Source organism: Rutilus rutilus (assembly GCF_951802725.1).
Source record: "Rutilus rutilus genome assembly, chromosome: 17".
NCBI lineage: Eukaryota > Metazoa > Chordata > Actinopteri > Cypriniformes > Leuciscidae > Rutilus > Rutilus rutilus.
Window position 1 is genome coordinate 33883011 of NC_140230.1, and position 24655 is coordinate 33907665.

Genomic DNA, 24655 nt, shown 5'->3' on the forward strand with positions numbered 1-24655 from the left:
CGCATGTATATATACTGTATATAATATGTATGTATATATATACATTTTGGGGTGAATTGTGACCTGTATTGTGAGTTTCACCCTTATTTGTCAAGCAAGAACAGAAAAAGCTTGGCACCTTTAGACAATCATCAACTCATGTATCATCACTGTGAACGGTTTATGACCGTGGAAAGAAAAATGACTCTGACCTTTGCAGTGTTTGCTCTCTGTACAGTCTTGAAACGTTTAAACCTGTAAAACAGCTGACGAGTTTCATGCAAAAGCAGTCGACGTGCTCATAATTTACAATACCAGAACTTACAGTTGAACATCAATATACTGTATTTACTGATAATGACTCAACAAAGATTCAAGTAAAAAGATAGATATTTAGACAACTTTACTGAACCAATGAAATCAATACACTATAGTCAAATGTCTGACATAAGATGGACAGTACATTATAGCCTATAGATAATATGACGGTGACATGAGGGACAAACATCTGCACAGCTTGCTGTGGGATTAGCTGGTATTACGGAAGATTTTCACTATTAAGTCAAAAGATTTTCTTCTGCAAAACAAACCCAAATTGACTGAATTACTGCAGTGACATCATTTGTTTCCTCCATAACAAAGAGCTTTTGTCTCTGAACACACTTCAGCACTTCCTCATAGGTGAATGTGAAATCCCCATGAAGCCTTTCACACGAACCCCAAGGAACATGAGACTTTTGTCTGGTATGCAAATATATAATTCGCGACTGGAGATTTCCATTATTATGTTTAAGAGGTGCTTTTACAGAAATGCCTGTAATTGTTTGCATTGAAATTAAAAGTAAAGCCAAACCCTTCAAAGTTATTGTTAAATCTCTCGCTTTGATGACTGAAAGCTGAAATGCATGACACAAGAGCTGTAAAGCAAATATTTAGGAAATATTCAGTCTCATCCAACAACCATTTCGCAAAACATGAGATGCACGTTCATAAGATGTAAAACATATGTAAACACATTACGACAAGGTATGTTTATATTCAAGTGTTTACATGCTTAATTTTGTCCTGTTAATCGGATAATTTCAGGTCAACACCATTTTATGTTGTTTACGTGAAGATTTTTCAATCTGATTGAGCCATCAACCCGATTGTAAACGGATATGTAAACGTAGATACTGAAAATCCTGTTTACCTCTTAAACAGGTTTTGAACAGACTGTCACGTTATTCAGTTTAGCGCAACAAATACTGTCAGAACAGTCATTGTGTATTTCAGGTTTGCCTACAATTCTGACTCATGCATTATGCATTATGAATCATGGATCATGCATTCATTTAATAAGTTAAAACATGGACATGTGGAAAAATGAAACGGGATAACACTTGTGAATACGGCAATGCTACAAATAAGCTTAGTTTCAGTCAAAGTGCACAACCAGTTTGAAAACACTCATTGCTTTTGAAATTCCCTTTAGTGTTGCTGGTGAAACTTGCTTTACACAAGACACTGTTCATCTACCTGACGCAACGAGCTGGAGAGAACCAACAGAAGATGTTCTGTCACACTGCAAAAAATGCTTTTCTTACTTAGTATTTTTGTCTGGTTTCCAGTCCAAATATCAAAAACATTCTTAAATCAAGATGCATTTACTAAAGTAGTAAAATGCTATAAGATATTATGGGGGAATAAATCAAAATGAAGTGAGTTTTTGCTTAAAACAAGCAAAATTGTCTGTCCATGGGGTAAGAAAAATAATCTTGTTTCTGTTTGAATTAAGATTATTTTTCTTACCCCATGGACAGATCATTTTGCTTGTTTTAAGCAAAAACTCACTTCATTTTGATTAATTCCCCCGGAAAACAAGACATAATATCTTATCTAATTTTACTTATCTAGTAAATGCATCTTGATTTAAGAATTTTTTTGATATTTGGACTGGAAACCAGACAAAAATACTAAGTAAGAAATGCATTTTTTGCAGTATGAGCATCAAACATCTCTTACTGAGATGAGCACTGGAAAGAGCAAGACGCTCCGCCGGTTAATTCCAAGCCAAAGACAACCCCTTCAATCTGTCCAAAATAACCACACCAACTCTAGGTTCCTCTCCATCTCTGAAGTCCTCCTCGGGTTCGGTTACGTCTGTCCTCAGAATATAAGTCCTCTCGTCTTGTTCTCCCTCCAGAGGAATCCCCGGCAGCCAGTTCCGCCTGTAGTTTGACGTCACCACGTCAGAAACATGTACAGGCAGATAGGATGAGGATGAGTTTCTCCTCTGAACCAGGTCAGTTAGTAAAGGCGCTTGTTCTCCAGTTAAACCTTCTGATTCCTGATCCGCAGCTGGAGAACTTAGATCAGCGTCAGACTGAAATAAACAGCCATGAAACTGCAGCGCACCGTTTTCAGCGGGCCTAACTGGTACCACAAGGGTCTCGCTGCTGCGTTCAGTGTCTGAAATGCTCAAAACGGGCTCCGAACCGGTCGAACCCGAGCTGGTCTCATCTGTTCTGCCATCGGGTGATGGCTCGTTGAAGCTTTGGACAAGGCTGTAATGCACTGAAGACTCTGCGCTGTCAGGGACCGGGACGTCCTGTTGACGTCTGTAGGGCTCCTGGGATGCATAAGCAGAGTTCTCTGACTTCTGCCGGGGGAAAATGGGCTGTGGATTACAGTTCCCGACAAATCCAGACCACACTTCCACTTTAGATATGTCGTCCCGGGGATTTGAACAAAATGGACGACTGGTGTTCTTTGACAGCATCTGTTTTACAGAGAGAAGAGAAAAAGCATCATTATTTAGTCTGCTGACTGTGTGACTGCGGGTAGTTTCAAAAGAAGCTATTTATTTCATTGAATTGTATATGTTCTATATTAATATATATTAAATAAAAATCATCATAAATCATAAATCAATCATAAAAAAGTAAACCCTTACTAAAAAGTAGTTAAATCATAAAAATATACAATTAAATTAAAAATGGTAAAATTTTTTCACAATTAAATCAAAATCTTACTAAAAATCAATTAAATCTGAAAAATTTAAAATAAATAGTATTAAATATTAAGTATTAAAATAATCAAAACACTTAATCAAAAAGAAATATGAAATATTTGATTTGCATGTCACATGACCATTAATCAACATCAGAGAACCGTAAACATGCAAATGTGTTGTTAAATTATTTATGTATTCACTCCAAAGATATTTCAAGTAAATATTGTAGGTCAAAAGGATTCGGCTGAATCCCTGACTTATGTACGATCAGATTGATTCTAGACTCCGAGTATTTGAATAGTTTCATCAAACGAGCGCCGGCCCACAAGGAAGTTTAAAAGTCAAAGATGGTTTGTCAAAGAAGCCAAATATTGACTTAATTAATCAACATGAGGTTACACAAAAACCCAAGCTGAGCTAGTTTACTGAACAAACATCAACATGCATGATTTATATTTTCATATCACGAATGAATGAGACTTTTTATAATATCTCATATGCCAAAACAGGGTAAATAATCCATGAAGGCACTGAAGTGCTCTAAGGGAAATCTGTGATCTGGCTAACTCATTTTGTGCTGCCGAGAGCAACGCGCAGATAAGACACATTCCTTCAAGAGGCTTAGGAGAAACGCAGCGCTCTTGTCAAACAGGACTTTTCACTGCCAGTAAGATGGTGAGGAGTCGATTCCAAGAATGTTCATCAGGAAATTCCCAGTGCGAATATGACACAATCGCTTACCAGCACTTTGGGTAAGGAACGCTTTCCGTTTATAGACATCTGGCAAAGCGTAATGGATAGGACGATCAACAGCAGCAGAACCAGCAGGCCGGGCCACATTAATATATGAAACCTGGAATTAGGTGCTGAAAGACACAGAGATTGCAGATGAATAGAAATAGAAATAGAAAAGAATTTAGTCTGTAAACAGAGCACATAGGGTTTCATTTATTTTCAGCAATTAATTGTGCATGTCTCATTTGATTTTTTTTTTTGCATTATGCAATAAAACAGATAATTAAAAAATATAAATAAAATAGTTAAATATAAAATTAATTAATCAATACATAACAACAAACAAATAAAATTATTAAATTGCATGTTGAGTTTAAAGGGGATTTTAAGGGGTCCAATTATGCTGATTTATAGGCTCTTTTTTTTTATGTTTACATAATTTAATGTTCAAAATACCTAATTATTTTTCTTATAATTTCCATTGTTGCAGCACCTGTTTTCACCTCCTGTCTGAACTGTTTTAGGTTCCGTTTCTTTCAGTCTGCTCTGATTGGTCAGTCTGTTGTTATTGGTCTACCTCTAAGAGCTTGTGTCAGAAACGTAACGCCATAACCGGAAAGCATCAGCTCTGGAGGCTTCTTGAGGCACTGTAAACATTACTGTTACTACGCTAACTATGGCGCCAGTTTTGCCATATCAAGTCTGATAATGACAGTCAAGAAGAACAAGCTGATCAACCCGAATCATCTTCGCAAGCACAACTTTTTTTTGCATACGCCTTGGGCGGGATTGATTTAAATGAGGAATATTGAGGCGTGTTCGTTCCCGGAAGAAAACTCAAGACTCCAATGTAGGCGTTTCAGGGAGTTCAGAAACAGACACTGATATAGAAAATAACTTTATGCTTCACAACTTTGCAGACCTTTTTTATGCTCAAACATCAACATTACACACTAAAGAAAGCTGAACATGTTAAATAGCATTATCGGACCCCTTTAAAGTAATGAAAGGAAATAACAAAACACTGAAAACTGAAGGTAGTTTTCCACACATCAATCAAAGCACAACTGTTCAATTACCCGAGACATCCACACAAAAGGAGGCGCTTTCACTGTGACTGGACCAGAAGGGGTGTTTGAGTGAATAAACCACATCACCACAGTACTGCACATCTGTTTCCACAAGCCATATAAACACTGAGCGAGACGTGTCCTCAAATACCTTCAAAAACAAGACACATTGAAGACGTGTAGTGAAACGGCAAGGGACAATAAATGTAGACACACGCATGCATGCACACACGCACACACACGCATTCTTGTACATCTATCTTTATGAGGACATTCATTGACACAATGCAATCTCTACTAGCTGCTTACCCTAACCTTACCCATCACAACTAAGTGCCTAACTCGAACCCTGACCCTAAACCGACCCTTAACCTCATTATAACCTTATCCCTAAAACCAAGTCTTGACCCTCAAACAGGCCTTTAAAGGGCTCTCAGAAAGTGAGGACCGGCCAAAATGTCTTCACTTTACTCTCTTTGTCCTCACTCCAGTGGTCTAAAACTCAAACTGGTCCTCACAAAGATAGTTGTACAAGTACACACGCACGCACACACACATTATATATAAATATGCATAAATACATTTAGCTGTAAGAGAGCAGTGATAATATAAACTGGATGCATATGACTGAAGGAGAATGAAGAATAATAACCTTTCCATCCACTGACTTGGGATGTGTCAGATGAACTGTGTACTTGACGTCTTTCCAGGACGTGACATTCTCAATGGAGCGATTCCAAGGGATCATCGGCGGGGAAACCGTCACATTCAGATGAGTTTTGTTTGACGCTACTGACAGCTGTGGTGCTGCTAATGTGGCTAAAATGAGTGAAACAGAACAGTGATGTTGTATAGATTTTGAGAAACCATCATGCAAATCAAGCTATTTTTCATTTTATTATGATTTTGATAAACAGTTTTACTGTCGGGTCAATCAGAGTCCTGCATTAAATCCATCAGAGAACTACTGATCTAAACAGATGATCACAAATATAATTCAAATGAAAGTCTAGATTAGAATATCTTACTTTGCCGGAATGGAATAAAATTCACTTGACCCATGCACAGCCCACCGACAGTGATTGTGACGTGATATTTAGTGGACACAGAGTACAACACATCACTCATCACATCAGTCAGGTCACAAACAGGAGCGGAGATGTTCTGGCACCACGTCACTGGACGATATGGAGTCCCATAACTGCAACAGAACAGACATCAGTCAAAAGAACAACAACACTGTAAATGTAAAGAACATTAAAGGGGTGGTATGATGCCCCTTTCACAAGATGTAAAATAAGTCTTTGATGTCCCCAGAGTGTGTGTGTGAAGTTTTAGCTCAAAATACCCCACAGATATTTTGATATAGCATGTTAAAGTTGTCACTTTTTGAGGGTGAGCAAAAACGCACCGTTTTGTGTCTGGCCCTTTAAATGCAAATGAGCTGCTGCTCCCGGCACACAGGGGGCGGAGCTACAAGAGCTCCTGTGTGTTAGCAGCTCCGATTACCTCACGCAGACACACACTAAAATGACAGAAACTGTTCTGCCTTTTATGTTTAAACAGAGTCAGACAAAGATGGAGAGACTCAAGAAGAAGAGACAACACGTAGAATGCAACAGGACGTCTCTGAATGGTTAGTTGATGAATTTATGTAGCTGATGTGGAGTTAACTATCTTCAATTAGTATATTCTGTCATGATAATCTATAAATAGCTCGTACAGGAACTGTTGTGAGATGCACACAGAGTGACTTTCTATTGCATGTGTAAAGACGGATGCTACAGTTTGAGCTGACTCACATGTGCTCGACTACAACAACTCTTCCTCTTCTCAACCCGGACTGCGTGTTCCCGGGGGCGGGGTTTATGTAAATTTCAGGGCTGGTGATGTCATTAACCCGTGAGGAATGTCGTGTAGTCTCTACCAGCCGTTTGTAGTAGTCCTTAAAAAACGATTTCTTTAAAAGCAAATATCTCCCTTTGCTTTGAGTATTGTAACTTTGCAGATGTTGTTTATGCTCAAACAGCAACATTACACACTAACTAAAGTTAGAAAAGTGAAATCATATTCAACCACCCCTTTAAATAAAGATGTGCTGCATGTAACAGACAACACAAGTAAGGGTTCCACTTTATTTCGATAGTCCACTTCAGACATTCTACTAATTAAGTAACTTTGCAACTACATCACTCTCATTAGAGTATTAGTAGACTGTAATAGATTGTCAGGTTATGGTTAGTTGTTAGGGTTCGGGTTCGGGTTAGTAGAATAAGTTGCCTTTTAGTTGCCAAGTTACTTATAGTCAGTAGAATATCTGTTGAGAAGCATCAACATAAGCATATATTAAGCAGACAATCTACTTATACTCTAATGACAGTTAGTTGACATGTAGTTGCAAAGTTACTTATAGTCAGTAGAATGTCTAAAGTGGACTATTGAAATAAAGCGTTACCCAAGTAAGTGAATCAGCACCCATTTAACACAGCTCTTGTTTATTTACAGTCCCGGTAAATACATTTTAACTGACCAGACCAACCAGACTAACTATTCTACACATTACACACCCTGTGTACTGTGTGCATATGTCATATAATGTGTAATAATGAGTAATGATATTGCATGTTTAATATCTTTGGAACAGCCCTTCATATAATAACTTACTTAGTCAATAGACGCTAATTCCACTGCTCATCCTCAATGCAATTATTTTAATTACGCATTTCCAATGTGTAAAATCTCTTTTTGTTGAACTTTTGTTGAAAGAGTATAGAAAGCTCCTATGAAGCGATGGCCGGATGAGAGGAGGAATGAGAGGTTAAGAGGTTGGACTGATGTGTGCCGGCGAGCAGCTCTTGCATTACAGCCGTGAGATTATCTGGAGCTTCTGAAGCTTTCGTCTCTCATCCCCGTCAGCCTCACTGACCCTCCCAGCATGCACTGCTGCTCCCTCCGTTCCCATCAGATTTATTTTTCCCCATCAGTTTCTCTGCCAAGCGTAACTGTGACTGGTGCAAAAGATTGGGTGCCAAGGACAGAGAGGGCCCGCAATGTTTCGCAGACGTAGGTCCGTTTCTAATTGCGGTTCACAAACTGGAGAAGAGATTCACAGCCGGGTGACCACAGCGTGTCCTTCACCAAAGCAAAGTCATGATCTCGACACTTTGTGCTGTTATTCACAGAAAACAGAAGGACTGATAGGAAGGAATTAAACCCATGGCCAACTAAACCTTTATTTCAGTTATATACACACTGCCAGCCAAAAATATATATATTTTTTAAATTGCTGTTTTAAGTCTATGATTGGATCATTATTGCAGTGATTATTATGTTTCTAGCATAGTTATTTTAACCCTAATTGATGAAGTGTGTAGCTTTTCCTTTCTTAAACAAAGGGTTAGTTCACCCCAAAATGAAAATTCGGTCAGTAATTTCTCACCCTCATGTTGTTCCAACCATGTAAGTCTTTTGTTCATCTTCGGATCACAAATTAAGATATTTTTGATGAAATCTGACAGCTGTCTCACTCCTCCATAGGCTTTCAGAGGGACCGAAACTCGCCGGCCCAGAATAGTTATTAAAAACATCGTTAAAATAGTCCAAGTGACTACAGTGGCTATACATTAAGTTTATCAAGCGACGACAATACTTTTTGTGCGGAAAAACAACAAAAATAACGACTTCATCCAACTATTAGTGTTCTTCAATGTGGGCCTCTGACGAGAGTTCACGGGAGCGCCAGGACGCATGCGCGGGAACTGAGATTACGGCGTTCTTCTTTTACTACTAACTTACTTGTTACTGGTTGCTCACTCCTTGGGAGTTTTACCGCCATCTACTGTACAAGATGACGTCCCGACATCATCAAGACTTCCTCTGCTTATAAACAGACCGTTTTGCGCTTCCGGCAATGTCGGGACGTCATCTTGTACAGTAGATGGCGGTAATACTCCCAAGGAGTGAGCAGCCAGTAACAAGTAAGTTAGTAGTAGAAGAAGAACGCCGTAATCTCAGTTCTCGCGTCCTGGCGCTCCCGTGAACTCTCGTCAGAGGCCCACATTGAAGAACACTAATAGTTGGATAAAGTCGTTATTTTTGTTGTTTTTCCGCACAAAAAGTATTGTCGTTGCATGATAAACTTAATGCATAGCCACTGTAGTCACTTGGACTATTTTAACGATGTTTTTAATAACTATTCTGGGCCGGCGAGTTTCGGTCCCTCTGAAAGCCTATGAAGGAGTGAGACAGCTGTCAGATTTCATCAAAAATATCTTAATTTGTGATCCGAAGATGAACGAAAGACTTACATGGTTGGAACAACATGAGGGTGAGTAATTACTGACAGAATTTTCATTTTTGGGTGAACTAACCCTTTAAACAACCATGTAGGAAGACACATCATGGCTGTATTCCAGGATGACAATGTTAAGATTCATCAGGCTCAGATTGTGAAAGAATGATTGAGAGGAGAATGAAGAATCATTTTCACACATGAATCCAGAGCTTAAATTCATTGAAAGTCTTTGGGATGTGCTGGAGGAGACTTTACAGAGTGCTGGACTCTTGCATTGTCAATACAAGATCTTGAGCAAAAATTGATGCACCTGCTGATGGAAATAACATCATAACATGTATTTCCATCAAGAGGTGCAGCAATTTGGTCAATATCTTATAGCCTACTGTATATATAATATAATCATTAATATAATGCCTAGGAAGGGATAAATGCTATAGGATGTGCCCAAAGCCTAAATCTGAATTCAGAAAATGAAAAATGCATTCTACGGAGAAATTTCATTCTAATATATGAAAGTGATTTCAATACCTCACATATTGATAGTAGCTTCCTGATGCTCGCAAGTTATATATAATATAATTACCCAACTCTATAATTGTGAGAGAACGCAAAAGCATTGAAATATATTTTCTCTGTAGAATGCGTAATTTCCTTTCCCAACATAGTATTTGGCTTCGGGCACTTCCCTAATAAATGCTGTTGTAAAATCTGTACTGTAAAAAGATCTGTACTCGACACATTTGCAAGAAAAGACAAAGGAAAAGCAAAAGAAAAGGTCCAGCCAGGTTTCCCCTGCATGGCTCTGTCACTCACAGGCTGCACTGAACACTGTAGAGAACCGTTTGACCTGGGATGTCAACAGCTTCCCAATGGAGAACACTGAAGAAGTTCTTGGACTTGACATAAGCCTTCGTCAGATTACAGCACCAACAACCTACACACAAACAGGAGACGAGAACAATGAAAGTGATATGGTGTTACAGGTCTAAACTCCTAACTCTGAACATCTTCCGGTGATGATGTTCTAGACATAATGTCTTTTGTCTAAAAGTAAAGAGGACACTTTCTCCCTCGGGAAGGTTTTCCATTTATACCCTACAGCTGCTATGGTTACAACACACATCATAACAAAACACCAGCACCCACATACACACACACACTCCCATAATAATCATTCCACACACTAACAGGAGAGGAAACAACATCCTTTTGAGCTACATCCACAAACCTGCTCCAGTTTGAATCAATAAATCGCAGCATAATACTATATAACCTTTAAACCTCAACTTTCCTTTTCTACTTTCAGCAACTGAAGGACAGAGTTTGATGAGTATCTGACAGCAAGATGATGATATAGAGTTGTGCTCAGCTCTCCATCGATCATAAGCCTTGATGAATAATCTCTTCACGTTTTGGTTTTCCCTCGAGGAAAAACTGAACAGCTCCGAACATACCAGCAGGGCTTATGACTTTTGCAGAAAGTGTTGTCCATGTAAAGACAAAGCCCATGTAACTTCTACGGTGCGACACTCACAGAAATATAAATAAAAATAGGTTTTAATGGGTAGATTAAAATAGGTTAAAACTTGCCAAGTGGTCTGTAATTTGATTAGAAACCAAAACCTAATAGTAATGAAGCTCAAGTATACATTTAGTATTTTAAATTACGTTTGTGCCTGCACAAATACTACTAATACACCAAAAAAAAAAAAAAAAAAAGACCTTTAATTATAAGAAAAACTCTTTGAAAATACTGATTCATGTATTTTTACATTAATCTCCTTTTGCACAGACAGGAAAAATCTGAATCTGTAAAAATACTATAAAATACACTTACAAATATAATATCTCACAATTCGGATTTTTTTCTCTCTCGCAATTGAGAGTTTATATCTCACAATTCTCACTTTATTTTTATTATTTTTATTCTGTGCATGGCGGAAACAAGCTTCTATAGAAAATTCTGTAAAAAATGGAATAAATCACAGACCTGTACAATTAATATATACCATTACCTATGTGGTGTAAAGTGAAGAATTTAGATATGCATCTCACATGCAGAATATTCCTCAAATTAAGCCACCAAAATATAAAATAATCAAAATCAAAACTTGCACTAATTGTCACAAAAGTGCAAGGAAAAACAGCTAAACAATTATTAAATAAATAAATAAATAAAATAAATAAAACATAAAAAAATTATTTATATATATATATATTTTTTTTTATTAATAAATAAAATGGAAAATACAGTTTTGTGGCCAGTAAAAAAATATTTAGAAATATTTATTTATATATTTATTTATTTTTATATATAGAAATATTCAGCCCATACATTTTCTCAATTTAAATAGCAAAGAAAGAAAAAAAGAAATGGAAAAAGTTATTTTTAGACTTTTTTTTTTTTTACTCACCAGCACAACAGAGCAAAAAAATGACAGCTCTCAGAGGCCACATGTCCAGACGTGTGAGAATATCTCCAACTGAGAAACATCAAATAAAGATCCAGTGGTCAGAGACAAAGTCCTCTCATTATTTCCTTCAGACGCTTCCAATAATTGTCATTTCCACAAACAAGAAAAATCACATCGAGTCTTATGGTGGGACATTATTCGATCACTGCCAGTAACAAAGTCACTTGCTTTACACGCTCTGTTCCATCTCTAACCGGTCTGAAGAAAGATCTACCCATCCTCAGGTGTGCCTGTGAACTTTGGAGCGTCTTATCAGCACGTTCCTGTTTTCTGCTGTTGGCCTCCACCCATTAAGGGGCGTCTATAGCCAAATCTAGAATTTCAGGTTTTAATAGCTGAAAAACTGAAACTGGAAATGAAGCACTTCTCAGAAAGGTGTGGGAGGTTCAGTTGGCACGTGCTGCTTTTTATTACCTGTAATGACATAAAACACAATCATTTTACAGCATGACATCATGCGTTACAGAATGTGACTGACAAATAAAAGTAAATAAAAGTGTAACTTTAACCACAGAAAGGTGCACATGCTGTAATAAGGCTCTGATCATCTTGACTTTTGTGCTTTTAAGTACTTAAGTCTAGGATTAGATGTATTTGCATGCCAATCAGTCGGCAGGATGTATATATACACTGTAAAAAAATATATGATCAATAAGTTATGACAACATATGTTTTTACATTGCTTTAACTCATCAAAATAAGTTAAGCAATTTTCAACTTTTTTTTAATAAGTTATACAAGATCAACTCATTTTTTTTGAACTCAGTTTAATGTAGTTTAAGTTGAAATGAATTAAACATCCAAGTTGAGTGTACTTAAAAATTTAAGTCAGCAACTTTTTTTTTACAGTGTATATATATATACACACATATACATACATATACATATACATATACATATATATATATATATATATATATATATATAATACGAGTGTGGACTAACAAATTTCCTAATGCAAAGGAAACTGAGCTTGAAGAGCCAGAAACGTTGCTCTTATTTGTGTATATGTTTCAGGCTTTACACCATCTCTGCTCTTTGAAAGACGTGTCATCCAGCATGTCTGGCAAAACAACAACGTCCACCCTACTCTTATTTGCTGTTTGAGTCGAGTTCTGTCACAGAAACAGATGTGATTCCTCACAACTCCTATTTCACAGAGATCTGTCAGGCAGAGGGACATTTGCAGCAAGCTATTCCATAAAATCACAAGCACCTTTAATCTCAAACAGATAGTGAGGATAACGGCTAAAATCCAGACAGTGATGAGACAGGTACAGGTGAAACATACAGAACAGGTAATATGATGCACTGCAGGAACAAACCCAGTTCCACTTTTCAGGATACTGTCTCTTAAAGATCATTTAGTAAAATTCATTGGAATGGTTTTCATGCTTGTTTAGTGAACCATAAACAATTATTGCACACACACCTGTGGAACAGTCCTTTAGACACTATAGGCCCTATCTTGCACCCAGCGCAATTGAGTTTGTACACCGACGCATGTATCATTCCTATTTTGCACCCGACGCACAGCAGACTTTTCCCTCCTCAGACGCACGTCGGTCAATTAGGGAATGAACTTGCGCTCCCGGGGGCGGTTCAGCGAAAAGAGGAGGCGTGTTCCGGCGCAAACGTTCCCTGGTGCTATTTTGCAGTTTCAGAAAACAATTCCGCCACAGACCAGGAAAAACCTAGTCTAAAGTCAGTGGCGCGTTACGCATGTTATTCAGATGCTATTTTAAGGGCGCATGCTTGGCCATAATCAATGTAGCGTGTGCACAACGCGCATACACTTTGCTTATCTCATCTACACACAGACGCAGCAGTTCCCATTTTTAGAAAACCATACATTATTACAAGGAAAAATATTACCACACGAGGGAAATCATTGTTGTGTCCATGAAGATGTGAAAAAATAGGCATAAATCTAGCTTACACATTTACCCAAATTATTATACGCCTGTTTAACCGAAGCTAATTTGGGTGGGTTTCTCCCATCGCCATACAATGTCACTTCTCTGTCTTTTACGGCCCTGACGAGAGCGTTGGTCTCCTCGGCTGTGAACCGCTCCTGGCGTGTGCCTGGCAAATCCGCCGTTATAATAGCAATCCGCCATGGAACAAGCACGCCTGCTCTTAAAGGGAATGTGAGATGCTCTGATTGGTTTATTTCACGTTACGCCCAAACCACACCTATGAATAATGAAGCTACTTCAGACCAACCCATTTTAGATTTGCGTCGGGCGCAAGAGTCATTTATCCCGCCGGTATAATAGCAACAGCACCCGAGATCCGCCCACAAAGTTACTTGTGTTTCGCGCTTGATACTTGCGTTTCAGGTCGTTAAAATAGGGCCCTAACAGTTTACAGGCGGTAGACGATTAAAGTCACAGTACCAATAACTTAAAGAGACCTTTCTACTGTCTCTGACAAAAATAGCAGGAGAAAGATGCCCTGATCATCTGTGAGAACATGCCATAGTCCTGCTGCAGGAGACTTGAGGACTGCAGATGTGAACAGAGCAATAAACTGCAATGTCCGTAATGTAAGACACAGAGAGACAGAAAGGACAGCTGATCGACCTTACAGTGTCCACTATAGCATCCTTGTGGCAAGTTATGAGGACATACAGGTGTGCTTATATTACACCATGAATAACAATAAAAGGAGACAAATGTAAAACTATTGCATGTTTGTAATTGAACATTTAATTCAAGTGCATTGGACACTTACTGTACATGTGATGTATTATTGCACAGCAATATATATGATCATTTTTATCAAGCTCGTATATTTAAGTTCAGTAATTCCACTTAAATGACAATTAATAGGTAATTTGCATTGCCATTTAAGTGAAATTACTGAACTTAAATATACGAGCTTGATAAAAATGATCATTCTAGAAGAAAATTTCAGATGGCACTTAGAGGCTTTTGCATCTGAACTCTTCATATTTATATGCATGTTCAACTTTATCCGCATGCATACAGTACGTATACTCATGTAGGGCAATATATACAGTATCAAACATCCACTGATTGGCTCATTTCTGTTTCGACTTCAGACTGTTCTGAAGTCGCGTTTGAGTTTCATCTTCTGGCTGAATCTTCCCACTCCCGTCACTGAGACGATTCAAAGCGAGTGTGCCCTGACTCAGATCTCAGCTTTGAAGTCAGTCATCGGTGGAGACGACAGATCTGAGCTCCTCGGCCTCAGGAAAGCCATCGCTGACTCTCCTCCAACGCACTACAGTCACAGCCAAACACACCTCACACCTCTCCAACACGGCACATTATTGTGTACCTTGATCTCAGCGGAGACGTTCATGTCAAGAATAAATGAGGCAGATCTTCTTCAGGGTTACGTCTCATCATGATTGAGGCGCTGTGTCATATGGAAATTGTGTTTTGCAAAGCATCACGTCTAAAGGTCAAGTGTGTAATTCTGCACCACTAACAGCACCAGAATTACAATCTGTTAGTTTGAGCGGTCTGACTGGACGGAACATAACATGTCATGGCATTTTTGCTGGGGTTTTATCTGCTTGTCTGAACAATGGAAGAATGGCGCATTATTTCTGCAGTTCTGTTTGGTGCCACTAGTGCAGAAATTGGCCCTATTTTAACGATTTTAACGAGGGAGTGTCCAAATACAAATTGCTAGTTTAGCGACGGGAAATATGGTTGGCGTGCCCGGGACATGGGGTTAAAAGGGTTGTCTCTATTCTCTTATTGAGTAATGGGTGTGTTTTGGGCTTTACGTGCAATAAACCAGTCAGAGTCTCATCTCCCAATCCCTTTAAATGCCAGTTGCGCTCGTGCCATGGCGGATTCGCTATTTACATGACGGAATTTGATAGTGGAAAGACCGAACGCGTCTCCAGAGCGCAAACGGATCTGCTCGTGCGCGAGGTTAAAGCGCAAGCAGACCATCTACGGGAAAAGCCGGATTCCACCATATCTTTATGCACACAATAATAATCTTTTACATTGCAAACCTTTTATTTTTTTAATATTTGCCATGTTTTTGTGCTGCTGTGCGTCCCTGTGTGTGTAATAAGCTGAGTGTACGCACATCGTGGACCCGCCTATAGGCCTCTTTAAATAACAAAACAAATATTGCAGTTTATTTATTTCAGTTGCCTCAAAATAGCGACGCCCCAACAATGTGCCTGAACACACCTCGTTTTCAGACCAGCAGCCCATGGGCGCAAATGCATTTGTATTTAAACAACAGCAGGACGTGAAAATGATAACTGCGTCGGGCTGAAACTAGCAAAAAACACTTGCATCGCGCCTTGCGCTGCTTTGCGCTGGCTGTATGATAGGGCCCAAAATGTTGTTATGCGCCAAGATTCCGGCAACAAGACGAGTCAAAATCAATCAAAGATCGCAGCCAATCAGAAGAGCATGTGGGCGGAGTCTCTCTTCAAGCGCACTGCACTTTACCACTATACCATTTTAACATTTTAAAAATGCATACTGAGTGAGTCTGAAACAGTCGTTGTAATTTAATATACTTGTTTGTTCACATTGAGTGCTGCAGTGATGACGTATTTTTGTGGGACAACATTTTTTACCAAAATCCCATAAATTTGTTTTTACTTTGGGACGATGGAACCAAAAGTATGTAATTCCTGCAGAACTCTACTGAGTCTACAGCTTAAACGTTCTTGTTTCCTTTAAAGGAAAATTAGCCATTGTTGCTTTCAGTATGGTTATAAAGGTCACACAAAATGATATTCAAACTCACATTAAATTCTTTTAATGGTAACACTTTATTTTATTTACATGTTACAACATGTACTTACTATAGTAATAACAGTAAATTAACCCAATAAGCCAAAACCCTAACTCTATAAGTAGTTAATTAATATTACATACTTACAGTAGTACTTAAGTACAATGTAACTACATCACCTTAAAATAAAGTGTAACCCTTTTAACGTAAAAAAGCACATTAACAGTACCTGAGAATATCACTGTCATACTTTGTATGTTGTTGTTCCAGCTGTGACATCAGAAATAGAAACTATGTCGCATATCGCCATCGCAACTGGTTAGGACAAAAACTCTGATAAAGACACCTCAATATTTCATATAAAAACAGCATCAACAAAAATAAAAACACTAATATGTTTTAATATTACTACTGTAATATACAATAATTAAGTTTAAAAGAAAAAAGTTTAAAAGAAAAAAAAACGACTTCACATCATTACAGCAATTGAATGTGAATTACGACTGAGAATGAGAAAAAATAATCCAAACTTTTCATAAAAATAATGTTACAATGCAAAAAAAGAAAGAAAATAAAAAAAAAGCAAAAATGAATAAAAACAAAAGTAAAAACAGCAATATTGTGAAATTTTATTATAATTTAAAATAACTGTTAAAATAACTATGTGAATATATTTTAAAATGTAATTTATTCCTGTGATCAAAGCTGAATTTTCAGCATCATTAGTCCATTTTTTCAGTGTCACATGAACATCTTCAGAAATTATCACGATTTGCTGATCAGGAAACATTTATTATTATCATCAATGTTGTGCACAAACAGTTGTGCTGATTCATATTTTTGTGCAAACCAGACCATTTTTTTGGGATGAACAGAAAGTTCAAGTTTCCCGTTGATTTTGGGGTGAAATATGATCTGCACATGTTTTTGTGGGATTCAGTCTGATAGTATTTGAGGCAACTGTGCAGTGAGAAATTGAAATTCCAGGTAAGCTACATAAATTACCTTGAATAAATCACAAAGAATAGCCACCTATGATGTCATGATCATAAATAACATCCAAGGTTCTTCTACTTCACTAACAACCTCGTGTAAGGACCCTTTGTCAAGCGATTACACTGTTCACTTCCCTTCAGACATCCCTACGGATAGCATCCCCCTTCCCACAATGTCCTTCAGGGATGCAAAAACATCATTCGGAGTTCGCCTGTGTGTGAAGCACTGAGAATGTGAGATGACTTTAATGAGAGAGAAGACGCAGCATTACCAAAATCACACCGCTATAAAATGCAAGGTGTTCTTTGTCTCCGTGGAAGAAAAGAAAGTAATTACACAGCGCTGACAGCTGGATCGATAGCACTGTCGTATCCCTTGGAAACTGAGCTCACCTGCAGCGCTGGAGAAGAGATGAGCTCTCACACACTCACAAGAGCTCAGTGATAATTGGAGGACACGTCTAACCTCACACTGCTCTAGTCATACCCACTGATTTTAGTATCAGTGAGATACTATAGATTTTATTCATATTTTTAATTCGTCTTTTTTAGTTCATTTATACAATTTATATATGTATCATTCATTTTAAGTTTCAGTTATTTTACATTAAGTTAGGGTTACACTTTATTTCACTACACTCTTAAAAATAAAGGTTCCCAATGGGTGTTTTCAGCATCAATGTCATCGAAGAACCATTATTGGTTCCCCAAAGAACCTTTCAGTCAACAGTTCTTAAAAGAACCATCTTTTCTTAGTGTGAAGAACGTTCTAAAAATTCTTAAGAACCCTCTTCCACTATTAAGAACCTTTTGATGGATGGAAAGGTTCCAAGGTTCTTCATGGAACCTTCGATGCCAATAAAGAACCCAGAGTGTAGACATTCTACTGCAACTACATGTCAACTAACTCTCATTAGAGTACTAGTAGGCCGTACTACTGTACTATTAGTAGTATCTACTAATACTCTAATGAGAGTTAGTTGACATGTAGTCGCAAAGTTACTTATAGTTAGTAAAATGTCTTAAGTAAGGCAAGGCAAGGCAAGTTTATTTATAAAGCACATTTCATACACTATGGCAGTTCAAAGTGCTTTACATAGAAAGGAATAAGAATAATCACAAAATAAAAGCAAGGAAAATTAAAACAGTTATTCATAATGCTTTACAAGGAATTAAAATACCACACTATGGCAATTCAAAGTGCTTTGCATAGGAAATAAGCACAAAATAAAAGCAAAGGAAATTAAAAAGGAATTAAAAGTTATAAATTATACAGTTATAAAACTAATTAGAGTAAAATGAATTAAAGTAGTAAAAAGATCTGGCATCATCTGGCAAAACACCGGTGTATCTTATTTTGCTCTTACCCAATTCTCAGTGCCATTTGAGTTCAGTTTAGAATCAAAAGGAAGAATACAGTCAGTCTCACGTACAGTGGATACAGTCATAAAAAGAATTAAAAGAGATAAACTGGCGGTGTATCATATTTTGTACAGCTGCTTGTTATACTGTGAGATTATCCCATGTGGATTGTACTGTGTCTGTGGTGATCTTTCGACGCGCCCAAAAAACCACAGACCCAGGTCATCAACATGGTTTCATCTCTCAATTTGAAAATGATAACTGCGTCGGACTGAAACTAGCAAAAAAAAAACACTTGCATCGCGCTTGGCGCTGCATCGCGCCGGGTGTAAGATAGGGCCGTAAGAATTTGTTCAGCTGATTGAAGACAACTTTTTCAATGATCTTGCCTATGAAAGGAAGATTTGAGATTGGTCTGTAATTGCTCAATATGTTAGTATCCAGACTGCTCTTTTTCAGGAGGGGCTTGACAACTGCAGTTTTAAGGGACTTTGGAAAAGTCTCATAGAGAAGTGAGGAATTTACCACTTCTAGGAGATCTGCTTCTAAGCAGTTTAACACACTTTTGAAAAAGGAGGTGGGGATTGTGTCAAGGGTGCAGGTTGATGTTTTAAGGTGCTGTATTGTTTCTTCCAAAAATGTTCCACTAAAATCAGACATAGTAACTTTCTGCGGATGTGGTCTGATCTGTCTGACCTCAGTGCCACATGAGGATATGCTGATCGCCTTTCTGATATTATTGATTTTCTCAGAGGAGAAAGAAGCAAACTCACTGCTCTTGCTGTCTGAGAGCATTTCACTGGGAATCTGGCTTGGGGGGTTTGTGAGACTCTCTTCAGTAGCAAAAATAGTGTGTGTGTTGTTTCTGTTTGTGTTTATAATATTCGAGAAGAAAGTCTGTCTAGCTTTGCCTAGTTCCACATTGAAAGCATGGAGGCTGTCTTTATAGATGTTATAATGGACTACAAGTTTTGTCTTCTGCCACATGCGCGCAGCTTTTCTGCATTATTTTCATATTCTGCACTGCTGTTGAGTTTCTCCAAGGTACTTTTTCTTTGCCACTCTTCTTCCTGACTTTCACAGGAGCAATAATCATCTATTACACTCTGTACTTTTGAGTTAAAGGACTCAAGGAGAGAATCAACAGAGTCCGCAGATATGCTTGGTGTTAAAGATATGGCCTTCATAAAGTTCTCATTTAAGCATCTCTTCTTGACAGACACAGATCTAGCTTCATAGTAGGAGAGATCAATATGTCAAAGAAAATACAGAAATGATCAGACAGTGCTACATCCTTAATAATAATCGATGAAATGTTTAGATCCTTACTGATAAGTAAATCTAGAGTGTGTCCACGATTGTGTGTGGGTCTGTGTACATGTTGAGTCAGATCAAAAGTATTTAAAACAGTTATGATTTCTTTGGCCATATTGGTTTCTGCATTATCTATGTGAATATTAAAATCCCCAGCAATAGCAAAACAGTCTGGGCCCTATTTTAACGATCTAAGCGCATGGTCTAAAGCGCAGAGCGCAAGTTCACTTAGGGAGTGTCCGAATCCACTTTTGCAAGTTTAATGACGGGAAAAACGGTCGGCGCTCCCGGCGCATGGTCTAAAAGGGTTGTCCATATTCTCTTAATGAGTAATGGGTGTGTTTTGGGATTTATGTGCGTTAAACCAATCAGAGTCTCATCTCCCATTCCCTTTAAATGCCAGTTGCGCTCGCGCCATGGCAGATTTGCTATTTACATGACGGAATTTGATAGTGGAAAGACCAAACGCGTCTCCAGAGCGCAAACGGATCTGCTCGTGCGCAAGGTAAAAGTGCGCAAGCAGATAATCTACGGGACAAGCCGGATTCCACCATATCTTTATGTACACAATAATAATTTACTTTTACATCCTTTTCTTTTAAATATTTGGCATGTTTGTGTGCTGCTGCGCATCCCTGTGTGTTTAATAAGCAGAGTGTATGCGCGTCGTGGACCCGCCTATAGGCGCACATTACTAACGCGCTCATTAAATAACAAAAGAAATATTGCGGCATTGACTTTAGACCAGGTTTCAGTTGGTCAATGGCGCAGTCTATTTCTGTTGCCTCAAAATAGCAATGTGCCAACAATGCACCAGAACACACCTCGTTTTCAGACCAGCAGCCCATGGGCGCACAAATGGGCGCAAATGCATTTGCTATTTATACAACGTGGCGCAAGACATGAAAATGATAACTGCGTCGGGCTGAAACTAGCAAAAAACACATGCGTCGTCGCTAGGCTGGAGAGTTTTTTGGAGGCCTGTAAATAATGATAAGTAAAATATGTGGAGCAACTTTTAACACAATACCCAGATATTTGAAAGACAGGTAATTCCCAAATGATACTTACATGATGCTTACATTGATAGACATCTTTAAATAGCGCAGCTACACCCCCACCTCTCCTACCCGCTCTGCAGACACTCATAAAAGTAAAGTTAGGAGGGGATGTTTCATTGAGGACTGTTGCACTGCAGCTGTCTTCTAGCCAAGTTTAGAAGCATAAAATCCAGATTGTTTGTGGTTATTTGTGCTTATAGAAGTGATTTAGTTTTAAGTGATCAGATGTTTAAAAGTGCTAACTTGACAGTATTATTTTTTTCCCCCACAGCAATCTTAGTTTGACATGTAACAGCAGATTAGATTGGTTTGCTGTACGGCTTGGGAAGACCTTAGACTTTCTAGCAGAAACAGAAACAGAAATAACAGAAATAGAGAAATAGAGAAAGATAAAGGAACACTGGGTTACCGTTTTTTTTTTTTTTTTTTTTTTACACTTTTTGTTTTAAATGTATTAACCTATACTTATTGTATAATCCTGGTAACCAGAGGGACATTTTTTTCATTCATAAAACAAACAAAAAAAGTCATCACACTCACCTTCATGTTGACTTTTCTGAGACTATTTTCTGACTTCTGTGAAGCACACAACAAAATGTTTCGGAGTTTCTGTTCTTCCATTCAATGAAAGTGAAACATGGATGCATATAAGCTGGACCAGCCTGAAAAATGATAGAGATTTCAAAAACATTTACAAGTTTTTTGAGCTCCAGCAGAGACGTTCTGAACACAGTTGGGGACATTGTTGATCTTTTCTGAAACTCTACAGGAGACGAGCACGATTACTGGGGGCTTTTTAAGGAGAAACATCTGGATGACAGACGGAATGAGACGGACTCTCATTTTGTTCTGCATTCAATCTCGCTGCTGTCTAAGAGAAATAATTGAGATATCACTGAGATGTCATTCGTGATTTTTCTTTTCTCACGGCACAATCCAGGCAGCTCGACTGCACTTAGATCGATTTTGTCTCTGCCTGACGGATCAAACCACTGACCTCCAGAAACATTTTTCTTAAATTCCATTTGCAGTGACATTTTCCTTAACTATTGATTACGGCGACACGGAAAGCATGATGAATAACAATAGCTCCTGTAAAATGCAAAAAAGCCAATTAGGCCTATCTGGGCACTAAAAGACTTTGATATTGAAATACCGCCCGCTAGACAGAGAAAAGCATGCATTAAATGCAAGACTGTGAAATCGCTACCCTTTAGGGTATGTGAAATGATCAAAATATGCTGTGAAATGCTGCTTCAGATACTGTACGTACCTCACCGATCCGCTCAGAACCGCACAGAGAGGATGAACGGCCTCTGGGAATTTCTGCTCCTTTATGCTGGAGCGAGTAAAACTTCAGAACACAAAGAGAAAACAAGGTAAAAGCACTCGTAACTTTCAAGTCACTTTAGATCCTCTATGGCAAAGCTTTTAAACAATGTCGAAGTCTGACTGAACACTAAAGTCAGAGCCCAGAAGCTGCACAGCAGCACAATCAAACACGGCTCCCTCAGAAGTCTCTCACTGATTTTGTGCTTTTTGAAGAAATTAATGCATTCTCAGTATTGTTTGTGGAGCTGTGGTGGCATATGCTGTATGGAGCTGGGCCATACATCAGATATGCATGACATATTTGCAATCATTTTGCTGGCAATAAAAAATAAGCAATACTTTCAATATTGTTATTATTGTAAAGGTTTTTTTTTATTATTATTCCTATAAAGGCCATTTCACGCCGCACAGACAAACACCAGCAAACAAGTTGGAAGTTGGATTTAGAATTTTATGAAAAATAAAACCACTGGTATGCAACGAACGGACCAGCGAGCGTTTTCAACTCCTTCCTATGAAAGTCGGGCTTCACTGTGTGATTGACAGCAGACCAGAGAAAGCATTGAGAGCATCAAAAGGTTGGCCAGTTCTCAATTTTATGCAAATAGCAAGCAAAAAACGGGGATGGCAACCAATCGATCTGGCAAAACCAGCAATGCAAGTTTTAGAGGTGGAGAATCACGACTTGCTTAACGGCACAACGTCGCATACATTAACAATATATGAAGCAGCCTCTATGGAAGACACTAGCACGCATTTCAGAGACGACGAAGAAAACGAAGAAAGCGCGGTCGGAAGAGTGCAGAGTCGGCTCTGCGTGAGTGGTATTTACGACAGTAACGTTAAACACAAGTACTCCACAGCGACTCTAGGGGGCGCTGTTTGAGAAAAACGGAAACTGCATAGTGTGCCTTTAAGCTTTTAGTTATCAGTCATGAGTTTCAGTCACTACACAGTTCTACAGGATGGCATTCTGACTCAACTAACATTGCAATGCATTAAACTAATGCATGTGCAGTAGATGTTGCAGACCAAGTATGAATCATTATTGGTGTCAGCATCTTCTGTCTTCAGAGAGTTCAGACAGTCTGCGACAACATCAACTCAGACAAATGGCTGCAAGACTTCATTTGTCAGCGAACATCAGGGAAGTCCAGCTATTGCATCTCCATGGAGAGAAAACCTCAGTTGAACGGTTTAAAACAACTCAAGGTGAAGTCACCCGAGAGCTGTTATAGCATGTTTTCCATCAGGGGACATGGGAGATCAATACCGCAGTGTAATTCTGGATCATCATAGCTGCTTAATTCAATAAGCAAAACACTCCTTGAAGGCGTCCCAGAGGATTTAGCTGGCGCGCTGTCAACCAAAGCCTTGCAAGTGGAGACGGTCTGCCCCAAAGCCAGGCTTGCACAGAGACTACAAATGATTCAGTCCTGTACTCTATCAGTGCAGACCAGATTTAAGATAGTGAGAGAGGTGGACCTTCACACACACGAGGCTATCTCTTGTTTATCTTTATTGTTACTAATGGTAGACCGTGCAGTCATGTACATTTCTCAAAGAGACAACTACAACTTTATTAAAGGGGTCATGACATGAGAAATCACATTTGCCTTGATCTTTTGAAATATAAGAGGTATTTGCACCATTAATAAACATGCTGGAAGTTTCAGAGCTTAAAACATGCTCCTCGTTATAAACAAAGCATTTATTTAATCAAGCTCCAAAAACAGCACATTATGATATTGTGACATCACACAGACAAATACATTTGCATATGCCCGCCTCCAAAGCAAGACATCGACCAATAGTTTTACATCATCGCACCATAGGCCCCGCCCACTTAACAGCTGGTATTTGCCTATACACCGGATGTGAGCGTGGAGTCTAAAAGCCATTATAATCGCTGACGCTGTCTACACTGGATACGGTATACAGATTCACTGTACTCCACACGCTTGAATCTGCAAACAACAGGACAAATGGAAGAGTAAATAGAAGTGTAAAGGAAGGTCCTGTTTGAACAGATTGTTTGAGTCTCTGCACAGACTTTAGAAGGATACCAGCATCAGGAACAGGTTGGTTTATTTTTAAAGGTGTCCTGAATCGCGTTGGAGGATTATATGTTTGTTCGGAGCATTTGACTGCAGATGGTTTTGTAAACAAGGCAGTTTAATGAAGAGTTCGCTAAGAAACCTTTGTTACAGAAGAACTGTATTGGATCTGACAGCAGCTGGATCACAAATCATAAGTAAATGACTTCATAATGCTTTGTCTGTAAATTATGCTTTTATA

General features: G+C 38.5%; 1 protein-coding gene across 1 annotated transcript; it reads right to left on the minus strand.

Annotated features, from left to right (window-relative positions):
* Positions 1–373: 373 nt before the first annotated feature.
* On the minus strand, positions 374–21656 carry ifnlr1 (interferon lambda receptor 1). Its single transcript, XM_084435396.1, has 8 exons — positions 21566–21656; positions 11491–11964; positions 9890–10010; positions 5808–5980; positions 5432–5598; positions 4789–4930; positions 3716–3840; positions 374–2740 (listed from the first exon to the last, which is right to left on the minus strand). Exons 2-8 carry the CDS (start codon positions 11531–11533, stop codon positions 2021–2023), a joined length of 1491 nt encoding a protein of 496 aa, XP_084291522.1. The 5' UTR covers positions 11534–11964; positions 21566–21656; the 3' UTR covers positions 374–2020.
* Between the last annotated feature and the right edge of the window lie 2999 nt (positions 21657–24655).

Coding starts and splice junctions, on each gene's coding strand:
- ifnlr1 (XM_084435396.1), bottom strand. CDS start 11,533: ATGTGGCCTCTGAGAGCTGTCATTTTTTTGCTCTGTTGTGCTG. Junction 5,981..9,889: donor TACAGTGTTCAGTGCAGCCT/GTGAGTGACAGA, acceptor GTTCTGTTGCAG/TTATGGGACTCCATATCGTC. Junction 2,741..3,715: donor GTTCCTTACCCAAAGTGCTG/GTAAGCGATTGT, acceptor TCTGTAAAACAG/ATGCTGTCAAAGAACACCAG.